Below are 17,914 nucleotides of genomic sequence, written 5' to 3'. Positions count from 1 at the left end.
TTCTTCCACCACGTTGCCAGTTTCTCTGCATCCGTTATTGCAAAGCAGTAGTAAATAGGGATGGGTATTGATAAGATTTTCACGATTCCGATTCCATTATCGATTCTGTTTAACGATTCGATTCCTTATCGATTCTCTTATCGATTCTCTTTAAAAAAGGAGAACACTAAGGTCGATTAGCTTAGAACTTTGTTTTATATCTTCTCTTTGAACAAGATAGAAATTTAGGAGTAACATGGCCTTACAAACCCAACAGTGAGATCTTAAGAGATCCAGCCTACGGCTCTTCAATGGGGGGTCACAGGATCCCCAGGAAAAAACATTGTAAATGTAAAATAATAAAATAAATATTCTCCTGTAGCAATAACAAAGTGTAACATAAATTATTCTGTAGCAATTACACAAGAATATCCAGTAATGTCCCTGCCTACAATTAAACACATTCACTTACTGAAAATCATCTGCTGTGGGAAATGGGTTCAAGCCTTTGACCACAAACTGAGTCACTGCTCGGTGACGTTCGTCTATCCTGCCTGAAAGGAGACGCTACCGGCAGACTGCAGCGAGAACTGCCAGCATCTGAGCCAGACTCTGTCTCTCGTCATGGTCACTAAATGCACAGTAATGGTTTTGTAATAAGGCAGATCGCGCTAACATAATATGCACTGTTAGTTGATTATTTACCTGCCGCATTAACGGGAGAGGACGTGCAAACGTTACCGCTGCTGCTGGGTTGAGATTCACGAGTCCGGAGCAAATTAAAAACACGACGTTCATTTAAGGTCATCGCGTGTTTTGTGAGCAAATGCTTTTGCATATTCGTAGTGTTTCCTCCCTTAAATGAAATATCTGCTTTGCAAGTATTGCAAGTTGCCCTGTTGTCATCCGTTCTCGTAAAGTGTAACCAAGCTTTTGAGTGTTTGAGCCGCCGTGTTTCCTGCCAGGTAAATGATGCTCCGCAACGTGATGACGTCATTCGGGGCGACTGGAATCGATAAGGGAATCGTTTGCAAAAATGGCAAACAATTCCAAGGAATTGAAACAGTGGGAACCGGTTCTCAACAAGAACCGGGTTTCGATACCCATCCCTAGTAGTAAACCCCTCTGGCACCGAGATGCCAGGTTCTCTCTTTGTCCCTCATTTGCAAATGCAGCAGCATGCCAGGTTCTCTTCCTCTGTCCCTCCTTCACGAATGCAATATCAAGCTTGACACCAGGATGCCTGGTTCTTCTTTATCCCTCATTTGCAAATGCAGCAGCACGCTTTCTAATACAGAGTTGCCAGTTTCTCTGCTCAGCACCGAGATGCCAGATTCGCTGCCATCTTTCCTGCTTTCGCAAAGCACCGGCGAACCTGGTGACACCGAGATGCCAGGTTCTCTCTTTTTCCTTCATTTGTAAATGCAGCAGCATGCTTCCGGCACCGAGATGCCAGTTTCGCTGCCATCTTTCCTGCCTTTGCAAAACAAAGGTGAACCTTCATGGCACCGAGATGCCAGGTTCTGTCCTCTATCACTCCTTTTAAGACATCCAAACGGTCCCTTCACTTCTCATGTGCTTTCACTAGCCTCATCAGGCATCCCGCCTCGACAGAATCATTCGAGACCGCTCTCTAAGTCGACTCACGGTTCTGACTGCGTCTGAACGGCTTATCATCTCCCACGAAGTCCAGTGGACTCGCTCTCTGCTCTCGGATGATTTTGGGGGTTATTGTTATAGAGATTATTTTCCTCTAATCAGTCTTTCAATTCATCAACTCTTCCCAAGCTGCTGCTGTTCTTCTGTTCATTCAGAAATCAGCTCAGTTGTTATCGTTACCTTATCTGAAGTAATTAACCAGCTAAGCACCCCCTCTCCATCTTCTACTCAAAGACAAGCTGACAAGCTCTTCGAGCCGCCAAGCCCTGCCTCAAATCTCAAATCCAGCATTCTTGTCCGTCAGAGCTTCAGCTCAAAGTTGAGCCACGTTGCTCCCTGAAGGAGGGTTCCCCTCATTCATCCATTAAGATTTCCGTTGTTTGCAACTTCCTTGGATCTCTTCTCCTGCCATTCCTTCCAAATTGTCCGAGCTCATCCACTCCACACCACGGAGCGACGTTCGCTCTCCGTGCACTTGTCTTTGTCCTCTTCTCCTTCTGTCTCCCCAACCAATCGCAGCAGATGGCCCCGCCCCTCCCTGAGCCTGGTTCTGCCGGAGGTTTCTTCCTGTTAAAAGGGAGTTTTTCCTTCTCACTGTCGCCAAAGTGCTGCTCATAGGGGGTCATATGATTGTTGGGTTTCCCTCTAGACATCATTGCAGGGTCTCGAGGTGTCTGTCACTGTGGTTCGGTGCTGTATTAATAACTCGAATCGAAAATCTGCTGACGTCTTCGACCTTCGTGTCGCACAGTTATTACTGCTTTTAGGGGATGCCTTCTTTGGGGATCTGCCAGGCCCGGGAGCCGTCGCCAGTCCCCTTCGAGGCCTTCCCTAAACCGCAGCTTAATTCATGTCCAAGCATTCACCTTTACCTACTAAAACACTGTCAAACCTAAAATGAGGACGTGGGCCCAGCTAGTGAACTACATCCCATTATACTGATGCTCAAAGTGGGTCACAAAGTGTTTCGTGAGCAGAAACAAGCTTCTGGATTTAGACTGAGGTGTGAAAGTAACTGTTTGATTTTTCATTTTTTCCTAGCAGAGCTTAGATGCGTTTTTCAGTGGTTAAAATATTGTTAATATCTCTTGTTAGAAAGATGATATGAGGCCCAGACGATGGAAAAAAGAATAAGACAGCAGCACCAAATCTGGACCCGACCCTAAGGCTAATGTTACTGTACAAAGAAGCTACTTCTGACTGATGCTGCGTGCAGTAACCCAACGTGACGCAGGACTGTACATGAGCCTTATGTTTTTCTACACTTTATCTCGTGACAAGTGAACTTGAGCTATATTACAAATGCAGAACACAGACTAACATGGTGTACCTTCACAGGTGATGCTGGCTTGGGCCAGGCCAAGCTGCAGCACTGAGTTGTTGACCATGAGAGGTTCCCTGATGATCTGGATCCCCTCGTTCCCCAACAGATTCTCACTCAAATCCAGGACCTGCAGGACCTTCAGCACTGGCTGCAACACAGGGTTCAAGACGACTTACTTAACCCACCAGTTAATCACTGTGTGTTCCTTTGTGCAAGTGAGTGTGAGAAGTTTTAATTATCATTGTGATTATACAGTGATTATTCTTCCTTTTCAAAATGTTTCCTCTCGTGTTAATCTTCAGAACTTCTGTTTTTACTCTCCAGAGCCACATTAGCATTGAAGGTTGATTAGCTGGTGCAGCAAAGTGGGGGTGTCGAGGGCACAAGGGGCCCGTGTTGCCCAGCAGCTTGAAGAGGAACGCGCCACCCACTCCTCGGTTGCCCCCTCGCCTCACCACCCTTGTTAAACTCCTCTGGTCACTGCTCTGAAGAAAGAGGGAGCGCGGGGGTGGAAAGGAAGCTAGGAAAGCAACTGACAGACCCTGAGAGCGTCTTCCTCTATGTTAATTTGCACCGCAGTGACAACAAACACACTCGAGAGCCCCCAACACCCCACCTTTTTTTTCCTTTCCCTCACTGAGTCACGGCACACGGAGGCAGCGCCGCATCCGACGCGTGGCGAGAAGCTTCTCCGGTGAAGAGGGGAGGAGGAGAGGGAGGGAGAGCCTCCCTGAATGGATATGCACGAGGGATAATAGCAGACAATTAAAGAGGCAACTGCATGGTTGAGAGTGTGTGAGAGTCAAGCATGGTTGAAACCTGTCAAACGTAAACCACGGGAGGGTTCGAGTGAGAAGTCTGAGGGGGGTGCAGGAGTGTGAAACCACCAAAAACACAGTATGCTTTCACACATGCCGTGCTGGCTTCAAACAAAAAAGCAGCAGAAACAGGCAAAGCTGGCGCTCTCGGTGACACGTCCACCTCGGAAAAGCCCTGCTTAGAGTTTCCGTCCAATTTGACGTTGAGCAGGTTTTGTCTGCCCCCGCTCTCTCAGGCCTCCAAAGGACTAAACCAGCCCGGAGGACAGAGAGAAAACGCAGATACACCAAGCAGAAAGGTTAATAACAGCTCTCTTCATCATCATATTCGACACAACCAGCTATGGCTCTAATTATCATCATTACGGCCTGCAAGGACACCTACTTATCCCTGTGACTGGCAGGCTGCATGAGCAGCCCTTCTTAGCACACATCTATTATTTAATCAAACTGTTCCTTCTTTTGGGGAAGTGTGTGTGTGTGCTGAGACAGAGAGAGAGGCCTTTAATTTCCAGCCTTTTGACTTTTACAATCGCCACTCACATGACAGGAGGGTACAGTTTATGCTGCCAATCACACAGAAGGAATGCATGTTATTAGGACTGTGCAACGATGCTGGGAGGTTGGACTCATCTCTCCAGGCTCATGTTCCACAACTCCACACAGAGGGAAGCACCAAGTATCAGCTGGAAATGAAGCTCGGGTCGAGTCTTTGCTGACCGCTCTCCAAGAGAACACCGTCCTGGCTCTTGGTTTAGCAGCGCTCGTCAGACAGATGCCAACAGGTTTCACTGTATTTCAGCCACATGCTAAACAAGCCTAGTGTCAGTAACATAAAAGATGTTTCCTTAAAAAGTATAACCCATAAAATGAACTCATTATTAACGCCCTCGAATCTTAACAACCACGTTGGATCGTCTAATCTCCACCACCAAAGTGATATTCTCATCTTGGAAATGTGCACAAAAGCAGGATCCAAAGAACATAAAGATGCACTGCATGACTACTAAAGCTGGCAGTGAGCGCAGGTTTGAGATCAACATTCATATTAGGCACGCTGTCAGACCTCTACTGACAGTATGACTGGTGTCGTTTTATCATCACAACTTAAAAATAAGGTAAAAACTTGATATGACAAACCTGCAGTTGCAAACCTGCATGAATGTTAACCCTCAACACCTTAACCTGATGCTGACCTGCTCTGAGTGTCAGTCGGCGGTGTGCACGTTTGTGTCGTCGCCTTTCATGGGTGCAGCCGGCTGCCTAAAAGTGAGCCATTAGTTCCATTTGTACAATTCATGGCATCGAGACAGTCAGAAGCCAGGCAGCGAGCCATGTGAGACAAGAATAAACATTTTTGCCTTCACACGTGATTGGACAGCATGTCGTGCTGGTGTCGCTGAAGCGTGCTGAACTATTCAGTGTTCACAGTTACATTTTACAAGAAACACTGCAATGATGAGACGTCACATGACAAACATGGACCCGAATGATAGATGTGTAATGTAAATGTAGCTTTTCTAGATGAAATGCTGCAGACGTGTAGTATCAGTACATCATAGGTGTGTGTGCAGACGCTCAGAGGCAAGCAGCTGACATGAAACACATCACTTATGCATAGACTGTATAAGAAGATGGACACAGCATCAGGTCTAAAAAGTTAAGCCAAAGTGGAAGTGCCAGAAAGATTCTTGTTGCAAAAATAAAAGCCTATAAAAATGACTGAACTCAGCAAACATTTTCCTGATTAGTCTGAATCTCTGCTGCTAAGCCTTCTTTAATGTAGTATTTCACACATTAACTCAGGGTGTGTCGACCTAGAAGAAGCGATGACTTGTAGACATCCAGCCACACATGTAGGATTGGCCTGGGTGTGGTTTATTCACATGCTCGAACTGTTTTACACTGAGTAGTGCTTCACACTTCTGGGATTGTGTCAGGACACTGTGGTGACCCCTGTGAGTAAGTTTGCCTTCTTTCATGATATTATCCATGTTGGTGCGCCGCACAGGCGTACGCTGAGTTTGGTTCATACCTGTTTCTTCTGTTTTCACTTTGCTTCAGTGGCAGTGATGGCACATACATGTCTCCACAGCTTCAGTGGTCCTAAAACACGCTCTGAGAGTCGTGTGTTTCCTCTGCTAGCCACAGTTAGCAACCCTAATGCTAACTGTCACTAACACCGTCGTCCTTAATGTCTTTACACGGCTCAAAATGACCGGACACTGTATTAATTCAACCCTTTGGCTGACTCTTCACATTATTGGATTTTGTTCCACATAAAGAACCAACACTTTGTTCCTCACCAGAGTTTTAGCCAGATGCTCCATGCCTTTTACAGTAATCTGGTTATTCCTCAGCAGTAAGACCTTGAGACCTCCTTTCTGCCGTCTCAGACCGTCACACAGCTCCTCCAAACCTCGGAAAACAAACAGTAAAATATGTTTATTAGCAGACGGCACAGACAAACTTTCATTGTTGTCTGTGCTGGAGTTAAATGGCACTTCCAGATGTATGGTGGGAGTGTTGGTTGTAGTGACTCTGATGTAAGTTGCTATGTGCCTTACACATCCGCATGTCTGTATTAGTGAAATAATAATAGTTGGTCTGTGCATGTTTGCACACTTCATCTCCCTGTAATGTATGAGCAGTAAGGGTTCAGCCATGGACTTATCCTTGTTTGTCTTCACCTGTTTTATGACTGTATAACTCAGGGCCCATCTCACCACACATCTACATAGTAGACTGTGAACCATGTAGTTCTAGGATTTATGTATGAACATTTACCAGCATCTGCTACAGCATTGTTGCTGAGCTCCAGTGTCTGCAGAGTATTGTTGAACCGTAGTAGGTCTCTCAGATGAAGGGCATCCTGGTAGCTGTTCAACAGGTTATTAGCAAGGTGTAGCTCTCGCAGCGCCTGGTTTGTCTTCAGTGCACCAACTGGAATGGACAAGTTATGATAGGACAACTAAGCTGGCAAATGCAAAGCTTTACATCATGGCTTTACATTACTTCAGTTATTCTTGCAGGTTAATACGCTGAACTCTAAGTCCTCAGCGATTACCGTAACCTTGAGCCTATGCTACACAGCAGCATCCTCTCTCTCTCTCTGTCTCTATATATATGTATATATAGATATATATCTTTTATTTACCATCACAGTGGCAGATATCCAAGAAAGGGTCTCCAGAATGAAGAGTTGGACAGCACCAGGGCCCGACATGGTTCACGCCTACTGGCTAAAGAAGCTGACTGCACTCCACGAGCGTCTGGCAGCACAAATGAACCAGCTGCTAGTTGACGAGAGACACCCGGAATGGCTAACCGAAGGTCGGACGGTCCTGATCCCCAAGGACCCCAAGAAGGGACCGGTCCCCTCCAACTACCGACCAATAACCTGCCTCAGTACTACATGGAAGCTCCTGTCAGGCATCATATCGGCTAAGATGAACAGGCACATGGGTCAATACATGAGCGGGACACAGAAAGGAATTGGCAAGAATACCAGAGGCGCAAAACACCAGCTACTGGTAGACAGAACAATCAGCCGAGACTGCAAGACCAGACTGACCAACCTGTGCACTGCCTGGATTGATTACAAGAAGGCCTATGACTCAATGCCCCACAGCTGGATACTGGAATGCCTAGAATTGTACAAGATCAATGGGACCCTAAGAGCCTTCATCAGGAACTCAATGGGGATGTGGCGTACAACACTAGAGGCCAACTCCAAGCCCATAGCACAAGTCACCATCAGGTGCGGGATCTACCAAGGAGATGCTCTGTCCCCACTGCTGTTCTGCATAGGCCTGAACCCCCTCAGTGAGATCGTTAACAAGACTGGTTACGGATACAGACTACGGAACGGAGCAGTTGTCAGCCACCTCCTGTACATGGATGACATCAAGCTGTATGCCAAGAATGAACGAGACATTGATTCACTGATCCACACTACCAGGCTATACAGCAATGACATTGGAATGTCGTTCGGACTGGAGAAGTGTAGTCGGATGGTAACAAAGAGAGGGAAGGTAGTCAGAACTGAGGGGATTGAACTACCAGAAGGCAACATTGCAGACATAGAGGACAGTTACAAGTAATTGGGGATCCCGCAGGCAAATGGGAACCATGAAGAGGCCGCTAGAAAAGCTGCAACCACCAAGTACCTGCAGAGGGTCAGGCAAGTCCTGAGGAGTCAGCTGAATGGTAAGAACAAGATCCGGGCCATCAACACGTACGCCCTGCCCGTGATCAGGTACCCTGCTGGGGTAATAGGCTGGCCAAAGGAGGAGATAGAAGCCACTGACATAAAGACAAGAAAGCTCCTTACCATGCATGGAGGGTTTCACCCCAAGTCCAGCACCCTGAGGCTGTACGCTAAGCGGAAGGAAGGGGGCCGGGGACTGGTGAGTGTCAGCACCACAGTCCAGGATGAGACAACGAACATCCAAGAATACATTGGGAAGATGGCCCCAACTGACCGAGTGCTCAGTGAATACCTCAGGCAGCAGAAACCCAAGAAAGAGGAGGGAGACGAGGAACCATCATGGAAGGACAGGCCCCTGCACGGTATGTACCACCGGCAGATAGAGGAGGTGGCTGATATCCAGAAATCCTACCAGTGGCTGGACAAAGCTGGACTGAAAGACAGCACAGAGGCACTAATCATGGCAGCACAAGAACAAGCTCTGAGCACAAGATCCATAGAGGCTGGGGTCTATCACACCAGGCAAGACCCCAGGTGCAGGCTGTGTAAAGATGCCCCAGAGACAATCCAGCACATAACAGCAGGGTGCAAGATGCTAGCAGGCAAGGCATACATGGAACGCCATAACCAAGTGGCCGGCATAGTGTACAGGAACATCTGTGCCGAGTATAACCTGGAAGTCCCGAGGTCAAAATGGGAGATGCCCCCAAGGGTGGTGGAGAATGACCGAGCTAAGATCCTGTGGGACTTCCAGATACAGACGGACAAAATGGTGGTGGCTAACCAACCGGACATAGTGGTGGTAGACAAACAGAAGAAGATGGCCGTAGTGATCGATGTAGCGGTTCCGAATGACAGCAATATCAGGAAGAAGGAACACGAGAAGCTGGAGAAATACCAAGGGCTCAGAGAAGAGCTCGAGAGGATGTGGAGGGTGAAGGTAACGGTGGTCCCCGTGGTAATCGGAGCACTAGGTGCGGTGACTCCCAAGCTAGGCGAGTGGCTCCAGCAGATCCCGGGAACAACATCGGAGATCTCTGTCCAGAAGAGCGCAGTCCTGGGAACAGCTAAGATACTGTGCAGGACCCTCAAGCTCCCAGGCCTCTGGTAGAGGACCCGAGCTTGAAGGATAAACCGCCCGCAGGGGCGTGCTGGGTGTTTATTTATTTTTTTTAAATTGTTTTGTCTGGGTAATCAGCAGATTATCAGACAAACATCAATTGATTTGATATTTTCCAAAAATACAACCTTTTTCTTCGGGGCTAGGGTTGGAACTCACAATGACAGACTTCAGAATTACAATACTTTAATAATCCCTGAAGAAACTATGTGAGTGTGAAAAAGATGTTAATGACACGTTTGTGCACTGTTTACTGATGTGAAGGGAAGATCATGTCCTTGTTAGCAGAGCTATCCATCCTCCCAGTTTGCCGGTTCGAGCCCCGGCTTGGACAGTCTCGGTCATTGTGTCCTTGGGCGAGACACTTCCCCCGTTGCCTACTGGTGGTGGTCAGAGGGCCCGGTGGCGCCAGTGTCCGGCAGCCTCACCTCTGTCAGTGCGCCCCAGGGTGGCTGTGGCTACAATGTAGCTGCCATCACCAGTGTGTGAATGTGTGTGTGAATGGGTGGATGACTGGTTGTGTAAAGTGCTATATAAATACAGGCCATTTACCATTTACTCCATTGGTGAGGGTGGAATCTAAAACTAGTGCTGGCGGATCGATCCAAATATCGATTTTATTGATACCAAGTCAGCATCGGTATCAGATCGATACTAGCCTGGTCGATTCTTTACTTTCAGTTCTGCTCTTGTTTGCTGTGCTGTGCTTCAGCAAAGACCAACAGCCAGGTCGCCGGACTCGCCGCTCCTGTGTCAGCGCAGGCACACTTTGCTCCTCCCCCCTCTTGTGTTTAGATGCTGCGCCGTCACGTGACTTAGACGCTTTGGGGGTTGTTTACTTATATTTATATTTTCACCAGTTGTTGTGTTTGTTGTTGAGGATTTTAATTGTAATTTTAGTGTTATAGTTTCTCAACAGTACTTGTTTGTTTTCATTTGTTTCCTGGTTTGCGGCACTTTTTATTTAACATGTTTCTAAAAAAAATGATAATAAAACGTTTTCTATTTAATTATAAACTTTGTGCTAATTATGTCCTGGGTTTTAACTATTTAAATTAATTTAATTAATTGAGATTTAGCAATTCAATGAGCATCCACCTTATTTATTGAAAAGTATCGGTATCGATTTCAGTATCGGCGATCTGGCCCGTGTTTACTTGGTATCGGATCGATACCGAAATATGCAGTATCGCACACAGCTATCGAAAGCTCCTGCTTCTTGCTCACGGTGGGAGGTGTTCTGGATCATGGCCCAAATACATCTCAAATCTAGGAAATCTGAGCCCTAACCAAATGAAGCTAATGTTATGAACTTTGTGCCACTGTACTAGTCTGTCCTGTGAGTGCCAACACAGGCCAGCTGGGTAGGACTGACTGAACATGAAAACAGGAGCACAGCACAAAGTGTAATTACTGAAAATCTCTTTCAGTAATTATACCAAAGAAGTGTTTCTCCTTGAAGCCATTGTTAACAGCAGAGTATTCAGCACAGGAGACCTAACAAAGCACCAGCGAAGCTCCGCGACCCTCTGCTCCAAATATCACTGTGCACACCATCGTTACTAGTCTTTTCACTTCTTTATCGCAGCTGAGACGCTGTTTTTGTAGACATATTCTGTATTTATGTGTGCGCTGTGGGCGTTCCCTGTGTACTGTACATGTGTCTGTGTTGTCTAGGTCCTCGCTGCCCTTCCATCCAGATCGATGCTGCAGATTTGATCAAGCCTGTTGGGCTGCATGTGGAATGCCAACATTGTCATCAGGCACAGTAGGAACCAAATGGTGGTATCAGTGGGATTGATCCGGTCGACTCCACTGCTAGCACCCAATCCCGCAATCACAAGCCCCTCGAATCGAAGGCAATGATCCTCAGCTGGGACCCCCTGCTGGGAGGGAAGGAGGAGGAGGGCGCCAGTGGGCCTCGGTAATAGCAGAGGCAGGAGTGGGGTGATGATGAGCATGGGAGGAGCAGAATCTTTAGCAGCCTGAAAATATCAAAGAAATCCAGGAAGGAGCTGCAAATGTTGGAGGAACAAGTTGGGAGTGGGCGGCACACTGTGTCCATTTGGGTCTTTGCCTGCTCCCAGCTGAGAGGAGATCAGATGCTGTCTTTGATATTTGTGTCCCAGTCGGACACAGAGACGGATTTATTATTACACCAGTTCATGTACCAGGATTCAAAGAACCACATCGTCCTGTGATTGTTGTGGGATTATAATTAAAGCGGCTTTAAAGCAAGAAAATTAGTTTTCCATAGAGCACTTTGGGCGCTGCGATAAATTTACTGCTACATCACTGTCTGGTTTGCCTCCTTAAGGCTATTAATAACTACTCACGTTGCACTTATTATTTAATCAAACTCTTCCTTTCTTTGTAACACTGTGTGTGTGTGTGTGTGTGTGTGTGTGTGTGTGTGTGTGTGTGTGTGTGTGTGTGTGTGTGAGAGAGATGCTATATATCTGTCCATCTGTGTACCCACCCTGGGTGTTCTGTTAGCCTTTTGTGTATTTCTGTGCTATATACTCACCCAGTGATTGTGTGTTTGTAGGTGTGTGTGTGTGTCTGTGCACAGGTCACGAACATAAAGTCCTGCAACCTTCCTAGTCACCATCCTAAAGCCTCTCCTTTCCTTGTCCTTCCACAGTGTTGAGAGGTCACAAAATCAGTGAATGTCAGATAGATGTACTGAAGTTTGAATCATTTGTGGGTCTTCGTATGCTGTAAACATGTATAGCTGTGTGTGCACATCCCATTACGTCCTAATATGTATCTAACAATACACGACTACAAACTGTGTGTGTGTGTGTGTGTGTGTGTGTGTGTGTGTGTGTGTGTGTGTGTGTGTGTGTGTGTGTGTGCACGAGTGTGTGTTCTGTGGCCAGCAGGACCAGATTTTGACCTGTGACCCTCCCTGCAGGTCTGGACCTGGATTAAAGGCCTAATCTCTTACCTGTCACTTTACACACCACTGCACATGTCTATAAAGGCTCTGGCAGCCAGGACACAAACCCCCACGCATGCATGCACACATATAAACGTGCACAAAAACCCACATTTTTAAATCCATGCACACACAAATGCTATATACACAGACACTATTTCAAAAGTACATTTTTAAAAATCGCTGCAAAAAAACAGCCTGCGAGTGCAGGGCGATGCACACGGACACGTCTTACCCAGTGTGTACAGCGGCATCCCGCTGAGCTGAACATGCTGAAGGTGCAGCACTGTGAGCCGGCTGCTCCGTAGCGCTTTAGACAGAGCCTGGACAGGATAGTCGACCAAGGCCACATTGCAGACATCCAGTCTGTAGAGACACACACTCTGAAACACACACACAGTGCAGACAGAGTGAATACAGACAACTGCAGAAAAAAGACTCGTCAGAATGTCTGATCTGACCAAGAGTAGAAAAGAAGAGAAGGGGAGGATGAATATTGAAAGAAAGAGCTTCACCAGCGGCTGTCAAACACTCAGACCTGTGGAAAGACAAGTGGAGAAGGTGCTTCTAAGGACTCGCACTCGAACAGTGGACTGACCTGTCTGTCCTCCCTGACATCAAACACTGGGAAAAAACCCGGAGAAAGAACAACCCTGAGTGACAGGGAGGTTAGGTCCATGCTGCTGGAGGATATGGACAGCTGTTGGGGCAGATATGGGTGTCTCGGCCAAGGTTATCAAAGTAGATCTCAAAAATGAGAAAAGGTTAAATTTTCATAAGTTATTCAAAAAGCTAAACATTTTCATTACATAGAAAATGATTTTTTACTTTTTACATTTTGGTGATTATGATTTATAGTTCATGAAAATCTCAACTTATCAGGAAATTTCATTTCTAGTTTGAGTCTAGTTCAGTACACGCAACCACAATCATGGGGAAGCCTGCTGACCTGTCACTAGACGATAATTGACACCCTCTGTAAGGTAAACCACCAAAGGTCATTGCTGAAAAGGCCGGCTGCTCACTGAGTGCTGTTTGGAAAACTGCTAACGGAAAGTTGATTGGAAGGAAAACTGAACAAGCAACAATAAATGTTCATTGAAACCACTGGAGGGCTTCACAAAGAGTGGACCAAGGCTGGTCCCCACACAGACCCCGAGATGAAAGCCCTGATATTAAAACTAAAAGTGAAACTATAAATAATTATTAAGTCATAATTGTAGCAAAATGAACCAAACACTTACAACAAAGCTAATGCAGAGATATGTTAACCCTTCCACAGCATGTCTTTATCCTGTCTTCCTTCTCTCGCCCCAGCCAATCACAGCAGATGGCCCCGCCCCTCCCTGAGCCTGGTTCTGCCGGAGGCTTCTTCCTGTTAAAAGGGAGTTTTTCCTTCCCACTGTCACCAAAGTGCTTGCTCATAGGGCGTCATGTGATTGTTGGGTTTTTCTCTGTATGTGTTATTGTAGGGTCGACCTTACAATATAAATAAAACTGTGTAAATAAAACTGAATTGAACTGTTCCTTCCCGTGCTCGTCATATTTTCATTTTTTTGCCTTCATTTCATTTGAATTCTAACACTTCACAAAACCATAAATATTTATACTGTTGTGACATTTACCATAGTCAGTGAGATCCACTGTTATTGCCACAACATGTGCCACAGCTCTTACCAAGCCGTGGGTTAAAATGCAGCAGCACCAAAGAAGCTTCGACAGTCCTTTGGTCTTTACGTGGACTCAAAGTCAAATTTCTCCTTCTGTCCCTCCCTGATGATATTAATCTAACAGTCACTTAACCCTCAGAGCTAACGAGCTATGCCTGCTAATGCTAGTTGTGATAATCCAGCGTTTGTGTTGATGTTCATAGCAGAACTTCTCACCCGGTTTGCTCTGCCCTGCATCTTCAGTCCCGGTAATGTGCCACAAACTCACTTTGCAGGATGTACATTATCCCTGGGAGATAGCCTACATGAAAAGATTGCTATTCCACTGCGTCAGCCAACCTGCTTTATCAAATGAGCGAGGGCCCTCCAACTCGATGTTCCCATACTGCTGTTGTCAGAAATGTCAAGATGTGTTGTAGATTCATAGTACAAAATCATATCCAACAAGGACGATGCTCCCTGGAATAGAAAAAAAAAGCAGAGGGAAAAAAATAAAGAAAGCAAGGCCCCAAATTTGACAGGAATGTTATGAAGTTTCTTTGGAAGGAAAAAAATAGCCTCTAATCTGATACAAGGGAAGGCCTGAATATGAAACTGTATTGCAACTGGAAGATGAAGATGAGCAAAATAAGTTTTGCTCATAAAACTCACATTTTCTTCCAGTTGGGCTGCCTGCAGATTGATGAAATCAAAGTGCAGCGATTTCAGGACGACTTCCAGAGCTTCACAGGAGCGGTGGTCTAATCGCTCACCTTGATGGAGGCAAGCAATCAAAGGGAAGATAATTGGGAGGCTGTTTGCTAACAGGCAAAATTGCACTACTCTAAATGTGCTTTATCCTTTTTTTCTGAAATGAACATTTCAGCAAAAATCACGACAAAACAACTTCCCTTATAAGCAAAGTTTATCTGTGTGTGTGTTTTCTTTTAATAAAGTTCTGAGAGTTAATCAGAAACACAGAAAGAGAAATAATGACAGCTCCAGTTTTTCATGATTGGACTTCCAAGATGTGAATGTTGGAGGGTCCATTGATTACTGTCTGCCTGCAAACCATCGTAATCAATAACACAGCACCTCAACTTCTGAAGCTGCTAAATGTAGTCTGATTACTTTACCTGCACACTGAATGTGAAATAACAGTTTAATGGTATATAATAGCAATATACATATAACAATGTCTAAACTGGCAACTTATCCTCTGTGCCAGAACCCAGTGGTGAATTACAACTAATACATTTAATTATGTTTTTATAATTTACTTGAGGAAGTCACGTTGATGCCACTTTATACTCATAACATCACACAGAGAAGTATGTTTTGTTCAAACGTCAATCATACTGACATATCGTAATAATGACATTCAAATTATTCCTATTTTGTTCATATACCACAACTACAAACCAGTAGTCATCTCCAGAAGCTTCGTGTAATAGAAACCACGACAATCAAATGATACCATAAAACTGGTGCAACATAATCAAATCAAATCAAATCAAATCACTTTTATTGTCACATCACATGTGCAGGCACACTGGCACAGCACATGCGAGTGAAATTCTTGTGTGCGAGCTTCACAAGCAACAGAGATGTGCAAACACAACAACACAAACGAGCAAAATACAAGAATGGCCAACCTGAAACTAATAAATATATGTACAATATATAATAGTGTATGCATTTCTGGATGTGTATACTAAATATTTTCCTACGTGTGTGTGTGTGTGTGTGTGTGTGTGTGTGTGTGTGTGTGTGTATACACATTTTTACAAATTAAATAGTAAAAAAATAAAATAAAATAATAATAATAATAATAATAAAATATATAAAAATATACAGAGTGAGACATGTGCAAAACAGTGGCATTACTGTACAGTGTGGAGTGCATAATGTTGAAGTTCCAGTAGTGAAGCTGAGGTGTCTATGACGTGTTCAGCAGTCTGATGGCCTGATGGAAGAAGCTGTCTCTCAGTCTGCTGGTATGGGACTGGATGCTGCAGAACCTCCTTCCTGATGGAAGCAGTCTGAACAGTTTATGGCTGGGGTGACTGGAGTCCTTGATGATCCTCCCCGCTTTCCTCAGGCACCGCTTCCTGTAGATGTCTTGGAGGGAGGGAAGCTCACCTCCAATTATCCGTTCAGAGCACCGCACTACTCGCTGGAGAGCATAAAAACTGCCCAATGTGTAACAGACTCAGTGATGGGCACACCTCTGCAGGAAATGGTGCTATAAACATGCAACAGCAGAATGTGGTTTGTTTTGTGTAAATTAAATCCAAATTCACATTTTAGCTGCAGTGTTAATATGTAGTTGTTATTCATTGCTCCTGTCCGTGTAAAACTTCAGAACTCATTTATTTTATTTTGGTAAAATACTCAACATGACTTAATTAATACCATGTTCCATCTGTCGTGTTTTGTTTGTGGGCAGAGGAGATGCAATACAAAACATGTTTAATGCTATTTTAAAATGCTGAGGCATGTAAAACGACTGATAAAACTGATCAAATGCTACTATTCCAGTTAGAGAGGTTATACGCAACACGTTAGAACCAAGGTGAGTAGGCACACGAGTCAGTACATGAGCACAGCTCATAAACGGTACTGGAGATAACACCAGAGAGCCAAAACACCAGTAACTGGTTGATACAGCTGCACACGAGACGGTAACACTAGGGACAGCAACTGGACAGCCTACGAGTCAGTTTCCTGCACGCTGATCATGTTCACCAGGAACCCAAAGGGAACGTAGAAGAAAACACTGCAGGCCAACTCCCAAAGTTACCATCAGGTGTTCTTCACAGGCCTCAACCTCTTAATCCAGCTTATCATTAGGAGCAGATACAGGACAGATTCCACAGTGGAGCGAACGCAAGCCACCTCCTGTGCATGCATAAAGCTGCATGCATGACACTGACTCACTAATCTACCTCACTCAGATCTACAGAGAAGAGTGGATGTGAAGTCAAATGGTTACAAAGGTGATGCAGAGACATGGAGCTGCAACGAGGCATAATAATAGATTTATAAAACAACTACATGGACAAAAGGTCAGCAGGACTTTAATAGAAGGCAGCCACAGCCAAAAACCTGCAGAAGGTAAGCAGGACTAATGAGCTGGTCTTAGTGGCTAGAAAAGGCCTAGTTGCAGACTATGCAAAGGTGCCTGGAGACTATCCAACACATAGTAGAAGGTTTAAGTTGGGACTGCGTACACTGAGAGGTACAACCATGTGGTAGGGATAGTGTACAGGAAAATCTGTGCATGGCATGGACTACAAGTCCCCAAGTCCCGATGGGAGACACCAAACTTCTACATATATTTTTTATTGGAACCTTTGAGGAACCAAAGAAATATAAAAAACCGTGTAAAGTTAAAAAGTGGGGACATGAGTCAGAAAGTGTCTAGTACAGTTAGAGCTTGGTATAAGAATGAACCCACCTTGTACCAGTATAAGCTCATGCTGCTGGTGTAATGCTATGGGGGATATTTTCTTGGCACATTCTTGGGCCCCTGGTACTTCAGCTGAAACATTGCTTATAATCACAGCCTTACTGAGTTTGCTGCTGACATGTCAATATGGACAACATATTATTGTTTACGTTACGTGAATTTCTACAATGGCAGATAAAATACTGTTGCTGTTGATCTGACCATCTGCAGTTTCTACATAGACACACACAGAAGCTGTGTCCCAAAGCGTCGGCTGCATCCTCCCAGGGTGCATCTGTAGACCGATTACGTCACAGCAACGCGATGAAGGCTGTCCCAATTCGTAGACTCCTCCGAATCTGGCGAACAAACGCGTCCTCCTTTTCACCAGATTTGGAGGATGGAGGTCCTTCGTGTCCCACCATTTCCCAGAATTCATAGCGCGGCTCAGCCCATTCCAGTTTCCAACAATGGCGGCAGCTACTAAGTTTTAATATTATTCTTATTCCTCTTTCTGGGTCACAAAATAAAGTTTTAACATATTTCCAGGCGAGAATGTAGCTGTAAACCTCAAATATCTGCTCGGTTTATCAAGATATCGCATATTTGCAAAAGCGCTCCGACGTTTTCGGAGACGTCTGTCCACCCGCTCGTCCACCCGGGTCAATAACAGCGGACTCCCGGCTTCATTGTCTTCAAACCCCCTGCGCTCTTTCACTACTCGGGTTAAACATGATATATAAGTCACTCTGATAACTTTTAT

The 17,914-nt window shown here is 45.3% G+C and overlaps 1 protein-coding gene across 1 annotated transcript in view; it reads right to left on the bottom strand.

The window, feature by feature from the left end:
• The window catches only part of LOC146546189 (NACHT, LRR and PYD domains-containing protein 13-like), a 47,099-nt gene extending 40,922 nt beyond the window's left edge, over positions 1-6,177 (bottom strand). Inside the window, exons 1-2 of the mRNA XM_085266637.1 lie at positions 6,087-6,177; positions 2,969-3,110 (exon numbers count right to left, since the gene is read on the bottom strand). Of these exons, the coding sequence (XP_085122763.1) occupies positions 2,969-3,110; positions 6,087-6,110 (166 nt within the window). The 5' untranslated portion in view covers positions 6,111-6,177. The remainder of the gene's footprint in view (positions 1-2,968; positions 3,111-6,086) is intronic.
• Positions 6,178-17,914: the final 11,737 nt, after the last annotated feature.

This window comes from Mchenga conophoros, unplaced genomic scaffold (genome assembly GCF_057382185.1).
Source record: "Mchenga conophoros isolate Kocher_MC1m ecotype Shallow Benthic unplaced genomic scaffold, M_conophoros_male_GT1.1 unmapped_scaffold_5, whole genome shotgun sequence".
Taxonomy (NCBI): Eukaryota; Metazoa; Chordata; class Actinopteri; order Cichliformes; family Cichlidae; genus Mchenga; species Mchenga conophoros.
Note: the sequence above shows the minus strand (reverse complement) of the source record. Positions and strands in the feature narration are given on the sequence as shown.